Below are 12,784 nucleotides of genomic sequence, written 5' to 3' on the forward strand. Positions count from 1 at the left end.
AGGTTTTACATGTTACATTTAAGACCATCCATTTTGAATTTAAATATATAAACATTGCATCTCTCTCCCTATAGACATGTCTATGTCTCTATCTCTATATGTAGATAAGGTTTAGGTTAAGGTTCTTTTTTTTTTTGTCTGTGGATATCCAGTTGTTCTGATATCATTTATTGGAAAGACTATCTTTTCTCTTCCAACATCTTTAAGCTTCAGTGTGGTGGGGTAAACAGGCACTTCAGACTGATTTTACTGCTAAGGAAGCTGAAACCCAAGGAAACTGGGGGACTGGTTTGAAGTCACACTGTAAGCCATCAACAGATGGGGCTAACATCCGAGTTTTCATGGTCCAAGTGCATTCTATTTTAAAGGTGAGAAAACTGAGGCTACTTAGTGCCAAAACAGGCCCTGGCTTCCCACTAGGGGCCATCTTTTTTGTTTTGTTTTGTTTTAATCAGTTCCCAGGGGGCCACCTTTTGTTAAGCAAGTGGACAGGCAAGCAAACAATTAAAAACGAAAGTTCCACATTTTGGCAGTAAAACCTTCATCCCTGCTCCAGTGCCTCCATCTCCATGTGAAAATCCTTGGAGCAGGGAGGGTTTGATTGGCTGGGTGCCACAGGGATCAAGCCTGGATCAGAGGAGTGGGTCCTAAATGGGAAAATCAGGTTCGGGGGCAGATTGCAGGAGTCTCTTCCTTGGCTTTTAGAGCTTGATGACTCTTGCTGGGGAGCCCTGGCAGAAGGCCCTGTGAGCCCTGCCCTGGCATGCAGGTGTGTTGGCAGCATTTGGGGATCACTGCTGTGGTCCTGGGAACAGGCTTTTAGCTTAATGGAACCGAGTGTCTTAAAATGGCAACTCATCAGTTAGCTTTCATTTTGTTCCTTTCTTTAATGTATCTCCCTCTAGGGATGAACCACATTGATGTAAATGCTGGGTGATTTTTCCCCCATTTTAAAATTTTGGGGACATAGAGGTGATTGTCTACTGTAACAACCCAGCCGAAACCAATAAAAGTATCTCTTTCCTTCATTGAGAGAAAGAGGCTTCCAATAAATCTTGTAAAATGGCAGTGCTTGTGCCCTTTTCTGAGAAGGATGCTGGGGAGATGTGCCAAGAGCTGCCGAGAGATCACCCAGCAAGTTATTGGCTTCAGGGCACCGAATTTCCCACAAAATAACAGAGAAGCTGGGGTGAATAGGGACAGGGACCTGACCCTTCTCCATTACTCATCTGAGGCCCAAGCCTCTCTCTGGGGAGGGATGCTTGGGGCCTAAGCTTTCTGGATGGTTCCTGGGAAAGTGTGGAGTCAGGAGGCTCGAGTTCTCGAAGCAGCTCTGCCAGGGACTGGCTGTGTGGACGGAGGCAAAACTCTTCCCTTCCCTTGGGTCTGACATGAGGGATTAGATGCAACAAGGGGTCTCATGTCACCCCAAATTCTGTGGTACCCACAACATCAGGGATTATCTCCATCTTGGCCATGAAAATTCCCTTTCCTGTGCATTAATCTCCTGGCCAGGTACTTCTGACCTGGAAGATGTGAACACATATTTGCATGTTGGCTGCCTCTACAAAGAAAGTCCCACAGTTTTGTGGGGGATACAGAGGGTCTTTTTAACATCAAATAACAAGTTCTGTACCTGGGAGGAGTGAGGAGTCAGTTCACATCACAAGCCTCAGCTGCGTAGCTGTCCTTCTGTGAAGCAAGTGTTGGTTAAACACCACATCCAAAGAGGCCCATCTCCACACTCATCTTCCTGCTAAGCCTAGTCTGTGTGAGAGGGAGCTGGAGGCTGCCCATGTGCAGATGGACCCTCTCTCTTAGCCACTTTCCCTCTCTGGGCCCCAGGCTCCTTATCTGTGAAAGGAGAGAGTTGGACCAGCTGGTCTCTGAGGCACCATCTGTGGATAGCTCATGATCGTCTGTCTTGTTCTAGACATGCTCCCTGACTTAGGTCGGGTTTCCTGAGAAATAGACTCTGAGGTGGAGATTTCATGCAGCAAGATTTGTAGGGAGTGCCCTTGGTATCAACACCTGGAGGAAGTGAAGGAAGCAAAAGGAGCAGAAAGAGAAGTTGGGCTGCAATGCGGTTGTAACCAAGGCCTCAGCCAGTCCCATGGGGTGCTCTGCAGATGGCCCTGCAGAATTGCCCTGCCTTGAGGCAAGAGGGCCAGGCCTTTGAAAGCACTTCTTCCCTTTAGCCAGCTAACCAGGCATTGGAGGTGGCTGCCATCAGGTTTGGGGTGTATCCTTGAGCCAAGTGGCTCTCTGTGGCTGAGGATAATTCTAGAGAGTGACTTGGGAATGAGTGCCTCAGTCCTGAAGGGGGATCTGGGCAGCATACGGTAGCCTTCAGCACATCCCTCCTCCTCCTTTCCCTCTAAATACCCCAGCCTGAGATACATCCATTTCTGTGTTAGAAAATCTAACCCAGATTTCTGTACCTCTGACTGTCAGCTGCTTCCAGGTTGGACCAGGGTCTGAGCAGCACTAGGACTTGCCTCTCTGCTGCCTCCCTTCTTTGGTTTGCCTGGGACCTGTGCTATGCCAGAGAAGGTGAAGGTTGGGGTGAGTTGCTCAGCAGGGCCCTGGAAGGCAGGAAACATCTTGTCTTCCACAAACATGGCTGAGTACCAGCTGTGTGCAGGGTACTGGGTACAGTGCTACTATGAGAGGTCCAGGACCCAGATTAGGAAGATCCCTGGCTGAAGGGAGTTTGTATGTGACTTGACTCTTCTGCAGTTCTGTGCCTCAATGTCTCCTTCTTGGGGCAATGATAGGGCACCCTTAAGAACCACAGCCACTTCCCTGGGATGTGAATCCCCCTGCATGATGGCTGCAGTCCCCCAAGCTTGGACAGTGCATAATTTTAAGAAGGATCTGGCTCTCTCCTCCCGCTGCCCAAGATGCCGAAAGGAAAGAAGGCCAAGGGAAAGAAGGTGGCTCCGGCCCCTGCTGTCGTGAAAAAGCAGGAGGCCAAGAAAGTGGTGAATCCCCTGTTTGAGAAAAGGCCTAAGAATTTTGGCATTGGACAGGACATCCAGCCCAAAAGAGACCTCACCCACTTTGTGAAATGGCCCCGCTCTATCAGGTTGCAATGGCACAGAGCCATCCTCTGTAAGTGGCTGAAAGTGCCTCCTGCCATTAACCAGTTCACCCAGGCCCTGGACCACCCAACAGCTACTCAGCTGCTTAAGCTGGCCCACAAGTACAGACCAGAGACAAAGCAAGAGAAGAAGCAGAGGCCGTTGGCCCGGGCCGAGAAGAAAGCTGCTGGCAAAGGGGACGTCCCCACTAAGAGACCACCTGTCCTTCAAGCAGGAGTTAACACCGTCACCACCTTGGTGGAGAATAAGAAAGCTCAGCTGGTGGTCACTGCACACGACGTGGATCCCATCGAGCTGGTTGTCTTCTTGCCTGCCCTGTGTCGTAAAATGGGGGTCCCTTCCTGCATTATCAAGGGGAAGGCAAGACTGGGCCGTCTAGTCCACAGGAAGACCTGCACCACTGCCACCTTCACACAGGTGAACTCGGAAGACAAAGGCACTTTGGCTAAGCTGGTGGAAGCTATCAGGACCAATTACAACGACAAATATGATGAGATCCGCCGTCACTGGGGTGGCAACGTCCTGGGTCCCAGGTCTGTGGCTCGTATCGCCAAGCTTGAAAAGGCAAAGGCTAAAGAACTTGCCACTAAATTGGGTTAAATGTACACTGTTGAGTTTTCTGTACATAAAAATAATTAAAATTAGATTTTCCTTCAAAAAAAAAAAAAAAAAAGAGGGATCTGGAATCCTTCCCCCAAGACTCCACCAGGCCAACAGCTGCCATTGAGCTATCACCTTTGCCTCAGCATCAATGGGAAGTTCAATTTACAGCCTGTGGCTTTGGAGAGACTTTGTGACGGAAGCCATCAATCTCTGCATTTCAAATTTATTTTATTTGATTTTATTTTTCCAGCCTGAGTGCCTGTTCTGCTGTGAACTCTGTCTAATCCCCTTGCAGGCAGTTGAAGGAGAGTGGGTGTCCCCTTGATCTATGGGGTTTATGTGCATAATTTCCTTTAATTCATCTCAGACGGGTTGGAGAGCCTTGGTTGAGAATGATTTTCAAAGTCTCTCACTGAAGTTCAAAGATGCATTTCTCCAGCCGAACCAGTAAATTACAGGAGCAATTTGCCATGAATTTCCAATGTGGAGCCATTCCTAGGTCCTCTCAGGGTGCAGGCTGCTCTCCCTCATTCCCTCCTGCCAGTGGAGGTGGAGGCTGTGGCCTGGTGTCTGGAGAGCATCTCCTCCCAACGTTCACTGAACTGTTTATCCCAACCCACTGGTCTTCCTGGCCCCCGACTCTGCTGACCCTCCTGTTGCCCGTTTCAATCTTGTCTCAGACCTGTGCTGATGCCTCATTTTTGGGGGAGGGGAGCTCCAGGTCAATTGTACACTCTGGTACAGACAAAACTTTGACCCTGAGTGTATGTCTTCACACTTTATTTGTCTGTATGACAAATGCAATTTCCACCTCAAGACTGTCAGTCATTTTCTGATGTGATCTATGCAGCTCTGCTTGAATTGAATCAGCTCCTGTGTTATTGTGACAGTTTATTTGGTAAGAAAATGAAATAAGATGTGTAAATTAAAGTGGAGGTGTGCTCTGTGCAATGTGGAGGTTCCCAGGGCTCAGGTGGTCCCTCTGGGGACATTTCCATTCTCAGTTCTTTCTCCTCCTCTTTTTCCCATTGCTTGTGTGGGGCTCACAGCTCTACTGCCCTCTAAGCTCAGGTCTAAGAGATCAATGCGAAGATCCAAAGCGATGGCTGAGGGAAGGTAAAGATGCTGGGATACTGTCAAGAGCCCAGCAGATAAAAAGTGAAAATGCACTGAGACTAGAACTCAGATTAAGCTTTGTGGTCTTAATGCAGAGGGCTGCAGAGAGCACGTATGAGTGTGTAGGAGGAGGCGTTAGAGCTCCAGATGAGAGGTTCATGGTAAAGAGAACATCAGGACTCTTTCCCTGTGCATTCCATGTGCTTCTGCCTCCCTCCTGCTCCTCAGCCCTCGCCATGCAGGACCATTGCTGACCTAGGGTAGCAATCTTTTTCTTTTTCTTTCTCTACATCCCTCCCCTCCCCTATTCTCCCCTCCTCTCCTCTTACCCCCATCTTCTGTCCACACACACTCATTTCTCTCCAGCTCTGAGCTGGGCCTTGGGTGCAGTGTTATTGCAGGGGGAAGGGGCAGCCTGTGCCCTGTGTATGGCAAGGGTGCTCACAGCATCCTGAGTTCCTTCGAGGAGAGGTCGATCTTGGGGTGAGATGGCAAATAAACACACACAAGCTAATGCAGTGAGAAGGAGGGTGTGTGGGAGCTTCCAGGAGAGAGGAGGTGTCTCTGTCTGAACAGTCCTTGGCAGCAATGGATCCTACATGGCTGGCTTTACCTATAAGTAATCTCAATTAATCAAACCACCACTTCTCTCCTCCCAGAGGCCTGCCCGTCTTTCTTCTGCTGTGTCATTCCAGCTGCTGTTGTACATGCCTCAGCCGGGAAAGCAAGGGCTTGTTCCTTGCTCAAGACCTCCCAGGTCACATTGCGAGAGTCATTTCCCCTGTAGCATGAGGACCAGAACTGGGAGGGGTCAGGCTGGGAGCAAGAAACCACCTACAGCAAGGACAGGGATGAAGTTTGTCCTCAGAAGTGGCCTGCTCTGGCCAGGCACAGTGACTCACGCCTGTAATCCCAGCACTTTGGGAGGCCGAGGCATGAATCACCTGAGGTCAGGAGTTTGAGATCAGCCTGGCCAACATGGCGAAACACTGTCTGTACTAAAAGTACAAAAATTAGCCAGGCGTGGTGGTGCATGCCTGTAATCCCGGCTACTCAGGAGGCTGAGGCAGGAGAATTGCTTGAACCCGGAGGCAGAGGTTGCAGTGAGCCGAGATTGCGCCACTGCACTCCAGCCTAGGCAATAAGAGTGAGACTGCGTCTCAAAAAAAAAAAAAAGCTGCCAGCTCATTCTAAGTCTCCTTTGCTCCCTAGGCATATCTAACTAACTGCTTCTGAGGTCTCAGGAGAAGGGTCGGTGGCCATTTCCTCACCAGGCGGTGGGTTTCTCTGGTTGGGGAGCCATCTTGGGGCCTCTGAAAGTTCCCTGGGATAGTCACTGGCAGTGTTGCCCTGCGTGGAGGTGCTGGTCAGCTTAGCTCCTGGCAGTGGGAGAGAGCTTGCTGAGCTGAATCCTCTGAAATGGCACTGTCTAATGTTGTAGCTACTAGCCATATGTGGTTATTTAAATTCAAATTAATTAAAAATAAATAATTCAAGGCTGGGTGTGGTGGCTTGCACCTGTAATCTCAGTGCTATGGGAGGCTGAGGTGGGAGGATTGTTTGAAGCCAGGAGTTCAAGGCCAGCCTAGGCAACATGGTGAGACCCCCTTCTCTATAAAAAAAATAAGAAAAAAAAATTCCGTTTCTGGATGGAAAAGGAGATATATCATGCAAACACTAATCAGCACAAAGGAGGAGTGCCTAGCTCACTATCAGACAAAAAGTTCTGTTAGGCTGAGTTACAGATTGTCAACTCCACGAGGGCAGGAATTTTGTCTATGGTGTCACTGCTGTGTCCTTACCATCTGGAAGAATCCCTGGCACATAGTAGGTGCTCAGTGTTTGGACACTTGAGGAATGCTAGCCTTGATGCTGCCACCATCTTTCTGTGTGAACTTGGACACATTGCTTCCCCTCTCTGGGTCTCTTCATCCATAAATCGAAGGGTTGGCCTCATCTCTGGCATCCCTTTCAGCTTTAATGAGCTATGATCTTAAGTATTTAGTTGGCTGATTTCATTTATTTTATTCACAAGGAGGGGTCAGAGAGAGCAGGAGAGGATGAGGTGGCAGATTTGATTTTTGATTTCAGGTCTCAGTTAGCTGTGGCTCACCAGTACTTCCCCAGTGCAGGGATTTGCAGGCCTCATCTCCTGCAGCCTGTCCTTTCTGCCTGTCCTTTGTCTACGATTTCCCAATATCACCAAACAGCTTCTTGGCCCTCCCTCGCAGATCTACAGGACTGGAAGCCCGGGTGGGGCATGAGGGGCTCACTCCATTCACACAGCTTGGCCCTCCCTGCCTCCACTGTCCGACCCCGCAGCTCTTTCTCCCTTTGGATACCTTCTGTGTTCCATGGTTTAAGGTAAACTGCTGGAGCCTTCAACTTGAGTCCCAACTGCTGGTGCTCCTGTATGGCTGTGGGGAGTCCTTGGCAGGAAGTCCCTGGCAGTGGGGACTCTGTGCAGGCTGCCACCTTAGGACATCTGCCAGCAAGCCTCCGGGGATGGGCCCTGACATGGGGATGCCGCGTGTGCGGACGGAGGCCAAGCAAAGAGTTGGCAGTGGGGGTGGAAGGAAGAGCATTCTTGTGTTACTGGGGGACTTTGCCAAGAGGAAGAAAATAAATGTAATTACCTTCACTACTGGGATCCTGGCAGACTGAGAGACCAGCCCAGCCTGGCTCTAGGGCTTTTCAGGCTGAGGGTTTGGTCATGCTAGGAGGAGAAACCTGCTTTATCTTCTCTCTCTCTTTTTTTTTTTTTAGACGGAGTCTCGCTCTGTCACCCACGCTGGAGTGCAGTGGCCGGATCTCAGCTCACTGCAAGCTCTGCCTCCCAGGTTTAGGCCATTCTCCTGCCTCAGCCTCCCAAGTAGCTGGGACTACAGGCGCCCATCACCTCGCCCGGCCATTTTTTAGTAGAGACGGGTTTCACGGTGTTAACCAGGATGGTCTCGATCTCCTGACCTCGTGATCCACCCGTCTCGGCCTCCCACAGTGCTGGGATTACAGGCTTGAGCCACCACACCCGGTCTATCTTCTTTCTTAGAGGCTTAGGACAGGGCCAGGGAGGGCACCCTAGCTTCCCTTTTGCAGCCAGTCCGCCCAGGATCCACCCAGCCTGTGCTGATGGGGATGGGAAATACAATCCAGAGGGTGGAGAGATGATAGGTGGGTGCCGAGTCCCACCTATGTGTGCCAGGCCTGGGGTTCAGCTGTGGTGTGTAAGTGACTGTGTGTGACAGGGGTCCTCCATCGCTTTGGGTTGCTGTGATTGCCACTTGCTCCCCCGCACCGGTTCCTTTGTTGCCCTTCCTTGCCCTGCCCTATGCCCTGGAGAGGCTCGCTCTTGTGTAGGCTCCCTTGCTTTCTGTCTTTGGGTTGGGTTTGGCCAGTGGGAGACCCTGCGGGAGACTGGCGGGCGGGAGGAGAGGGAGGTTGAGGTGTCTCCCCCTGCCTGGGCCCTGGCAGTGGCTGCGTCCTCACAGCCCCCCTCCCTCTCAGCTCCGGTTCTTGCCGGGCTCCTGCGAGCCTTCTGCTTCTCTCTTCTCTTTGCCCTTCAGGACTCGGCGTGGTGATGTCTTACCACCATTGCAAAGTCCTGAGTGTTTTCACATCACTTGTGGATTCCCACAGTCCCACCCTGCCTCGATAAACGGGCCGTTTCAGTAAACTCTGCTCAGCTAAATGCTTTTGAGAGAAATTCTGGTGGTCTCTTTGAGTCTTGAGATTTTTTATTTTGTTTCATTAGGTCTGTGCTGTGGTCTGTATGAGTGATTTGGGTCCTTAGGGTAATGAGTCAGTGTATTTTTCTGTGACTTCTCTGACAGGGTAGTTATGTAGAGAAGGGAAGATGAAATGAGCCTTAGCGTAGCATTTTGAATATACCCAGGGAAGGGTGAGGGCTACCACTTTCAAGAGACTTCCTCGTGTACCATGTGGGTCAGGAGAGTGTCTTACTCAGTGTCATAGTCAAAATATTTGACAATTAGCACATCATAGCTCCGACCAATCAGAATGAGGCACTGAGCCGTGTGCCTTGGCTGGCTTCCCACCTCTGCCTGGGCGCACCCCTCCTGGGGAGGGAACGCTGATTGGCTGGGATACCCTCGGCTTCCTTGAGTGCAGCTCACATTGGATGATTTTCTTTCTTACGGTCAATGGCAGAGGCTTGTCTTACAGAAAAAAAATGCAAAGAAAACAAGTTAATATGTATGTGATACCTCCAGGGGAATGGAGGTGGCAGTGGGAGAGGAGGTGCCTGGAGGTTTCTGGTGAGGTGCAACTTGGAGTGGCCGTTGGGAGGGACAAAGTCCCTCTCTTCTTCCCTCTGGAGTGTAGGCAGCTGGTCGCCTAGGAGGGCGGCTGGTCCAGCGCAGGCTAGAGGTAGGAATGTGTGGCAGGGTTGACACTGTACTCTAAATTCATCCTTGACTGCTAGTTTTTTCTTGCCACCTGTGACTTGCTTCTTCCCCTTGTCCTAGGGACTCGAGTCCAGCTCTTCCTGGAACCAGTGGCCCTGGAGATATTAATTGCTGGGAATTACCTAGAAAGCAGAAATGTTGCCATGTTTGCGTTTCATTCTAATGTGCTTCCTGCTCCTGAGAAGAGGACATGCTGTGGGAAGAATTCCAGGCAGGAATCTCACCTTGGGAGGGTAGCCTCTCTTCCTGGGCCTCAGTTTCCCCAGATGATCTTGAACGTCCCTCTCCCCTTTAAAATCCTGTCTCTGTGGAATGCAGTCGGTTTTCCTTTGCATGCAGGGGATCATTCCACCCATGCTTCCTTACCCAGAATCCTCCACACAACTGAGCTTTCATGTTGCAGGATACTTGGCCTGGGGTGGTTGGGAGGTGGATGGTGGTAGAGCATCGAGATGATTCCCGCTTCCTCTCCCCTTAGCAATCAAACTTCATTCCTCTGGTTCTAGAATTCTGAGAAGTGGGTCTAAGAAGCTGTCATTCCCAGGCAAGGCTGGGACTAGAGTGAGACAGCCAGGGCACTTAGGGTCAATACTTAAGGAAGCACTCACTCTCAGGTGCTGACCCTGCCATTGGACACCCTGAGAGTGAACGATTCTTTACATTTGTTTGAATTAAGTTCGTATTTCATAACCAGGATATTGACATGAATGTAGTCAAAATATAGAACATTTCCAGGCCTGGTACGGTAGCTCACACCTGCAACCCCAACACTTTGGGAGGCTGAGGCAGAAGGATTGCTTGAACTCAGAAGTTTGAGACCAGCCTGGGCAACACAGAGAGACCTCATCTCTACTAAAAATTGAAAGTAAAAAATTAGCCAGATGTGGTGGTACACAACTGTAATCCTAGCTATTTGGAAGGCTAAGGTGGGAGGATCACTTGAGCCCAGGAGCTGGAGGCTGCAATTATGTTCTCGCCACTGCATTCCAGCCTGAGTGACAGCAATGAAAAAAAAAAAAGCATTTCTGTCACTACAAGGATCTCTCCTGTTGTTCTTTTATAGCTTCACTCACTTCCCTCCAACCCTTACCCCTTCCTAAACCCCAGGCAACCACTAATCTGATTTCCATTTCTATTATATTCTCATTTCAAGAATGTTATATAAATGGAGTCCTATAGTATGTAACCTTTATGAATGGCATTTTTCACTTAGCGTAATTCTCTGGAGATTTATCCAGGTTGTTGGATTTATATAGTATTTTGTGGTATGATTGTATCATAGTTTGTTTAACTATTCACTCTTTGAAGGGCATCCAAGTTATTTCTAGTTTTTGGCTGTTACAAATAAAGCTACTATCAACAACATTCTTGTATAGGTTTTTGTGTGAACACAAGTCTTCATTTCTCTGGGATGAATGCTGAGGAGTATAATTGCTCATATGGTGCTTGCATATTTAGTTTTTGAAGACACTGCCAAACTATTTTCCAGACTAGCTGTAGCCTTTTACATTCCGAGCAGCAATGCATGAGTGATATAGTTTCTTTATGTCCTTGTCAGCATTTGGTCATTGTTTTGTTTTGTTTTTTAGCTACTCTAGCTGGGACATGTTTTTATTTATTTTTTATGTTTTACTTTTTTGAGATGGAGTTTCGCTCTTGCCACCCAGGCTGGAGTGCAATGGCATGCATGATCTTGGTTCACTGCAACCTCCACCTCCCAGGTTCAAGCGATTCTCCTGCCTCAGCCTCCAAAGTAGATGGGATTACAGTTGCCCACCACCACACCTGACTAAATTTTGTATTTTTAGTAGAGATGGGGTTTCGCTATATTGGCCAGGCTGGTCTCGAACTCGTGACCTCAGGTGATCCACCCACCTCAGCCTCCCAAAGTAGTGCTGGGATTATATGCGTGAGTTCACCACTTCTGGCTGGGACATGTTTTTTTTTTTTTTTTTTTGAGACGGAGTCTTGCCCTGTCGCCTGGGGTGGAGTGCAGTGGCCGGTTCTCAGCTCACTGCAAGCTCCGCCTCCCGGGTTTATGCCATTCTCCTGCCTCAGTCTCCGAGTAGCTGGGACTACAGGCGCCCGCCACCTCGCCCGGCTAGTTTTTTGTATTTTTTTAGTAGAGACGGGGTTTCACCGTGTTAGCCAGGATGGTCTCGATCTCCTGACCTCGTGATCCGCCCGTCTCGGCCTCCCAAAGTGCTGGGATTACAGGCTTGAGCCACCGTGCCCGGCCGGGACATGTTTTTAAATTCACTTTGCCAATCTCATCCTCTCCTGTCCCTCAACTCTGATTTTGTTTTTAATTTCTCTTTTAATTGGTGTATTTACACCATTTACATTTGATGTAATTATTGATACGTTTTTCATTTGTCATTTTATTTTTGTTTTCTGTTTTGTTCTGTCTGTTTTTCTTTTCCCTTTTTTTCCTATCTTCTCGGGGATTATTTAATATTTTAAAATTCCATCTTGATTTATCTATAGTGTTTTTGAGTATATCTTTGCATAGCCTTTTAAATGGTTGCTCTAGGTGTTTCATTATATACACAAAACATCACAGTTTTCTGGTGTTGTCATTTTACCAATTTGAATGAAGTAAAGAAACTTTATCTCTCTTTATGTCCCTTTAGACATCCCCATGTATAATATAATTGTCTTAAATATTTCCTCTACATAGATTTAATACAGCTTAACTTCAATAGTATTCAAAAACTCTATTCCTATATAGTTCCAGTCTCTCCTTCTTCTTCTTCTTTTTCTTTTTTTGAGACAGAGTCTCACTCGGTTGCCCAGGCTGGAGAGCAATGGTGTGATCTCAGTTCACTGCAACCTTCACCTCCCAGGTTCAAGCAATTCTCCTGCCTCAGCCTCCCCAGTAGCTGGGACTACAGGCGTGTACTACCACACCTGGCTAATTTTTGTATTTTTTAGTAGAGACGGGGTTTCGCCATGTTGCCCGGGCTGGTCTTGAACTCCTGATCTCAGATGATCCGCCCGCCTTGGCCTCCCAAAGTGCTGGGACTACAGGCATGAGCCACCATTCCTGGCCTCTCCTTCTTTATGCCATTAATTGTCATGCGAATTACATCATACATGGTGTGCCCATCAACAGGTATTTGTAATTATTGCTTTTGGCATTGTCTTTTAGATCATATAGGTAAAAAAAAAAAAAAGTTACAACAAAAATAAGTTTATACAGTCTTTTATAATTACCTATGTAGTTACATTTTGTGATGTTCTTTATTTTTTACGTGAATTCAAGTTACTTGTCTAATGTTCTTTTATTTCAGCCTGAAAGACTTCCTTTAGTAGTTCTTGCAGGGGAGATTTGCTAGTAATGAGTTCTCTCAGTTTTTGTTTGTCCAGAATGTCTTAGTTTATTCATTTTTGTATAATAATTTTGCTGGTTATAGAATTCTAGGTTGACTATCTTCTACTTTCAACATTTTGAAGACATACATCTTACCGCCTTCTGGCTTCCATGGTTTTGATGAGAAAACAGCTGATAATCTCATTGAGTTTCATTATACAGGA

General features: G+C 48.1%; 2 protein-coding genes across 3 annotated transcripts in view; both read left to right on the forward strand.

Annotated features, from left to right (window-relative positions):
* MEGF11 (multiple EGF like domains 11) overlaps positions 1-12,784 on the forward strand; it is a 379,541-nt gene that overhangs the window by 36,291 nt on the left and 330,466 nt on the right. The window lies entirely within an intron of this gene.
* LOC117070479 (60S ribosomal protein L7a-like) lies at positions 2,866-3,753 on the forward strand. The gene has a single exon (XM_033189706.1). It carries the CDS (start codon positions 2,904-2,906, stop codon positions 3,702-3,704), a length of 801 nt encoding a protein of 266 aa, XP_033045597.1. The 5' UTR covers positions 2,866-2,903; the 3' UTR covers positions 3,705-3,753.

This window comes from Trachypithecus francoisi, unplaced genomic scaffold, assembly GCF_009764315.1.
Source record: "Trachypithecus francoisi isolate TF-2019V2 unplaced genomic scaffold, Tfra_2.0 Lachesis_group3, whole genome shotgun sequence".
Classification (NCBI taxonomy): domain Eukaryota; kingdom Metazoa; phylum Chordata; class Mammalia; order Primates; family Cercopithecidae; genus Trachypithecus; species Trachypithecus francoisi.

What these genes read in the sequence shown, in the direction of transcription:
- LOC117070479 (XM_033189706.1), top strand. Translation starts at nt 2,904, where the DNA reads ATGCCGAAAGGAAAGAAGGCCAAGGGAAAGAAGGTGGCTCCGGCCCCT.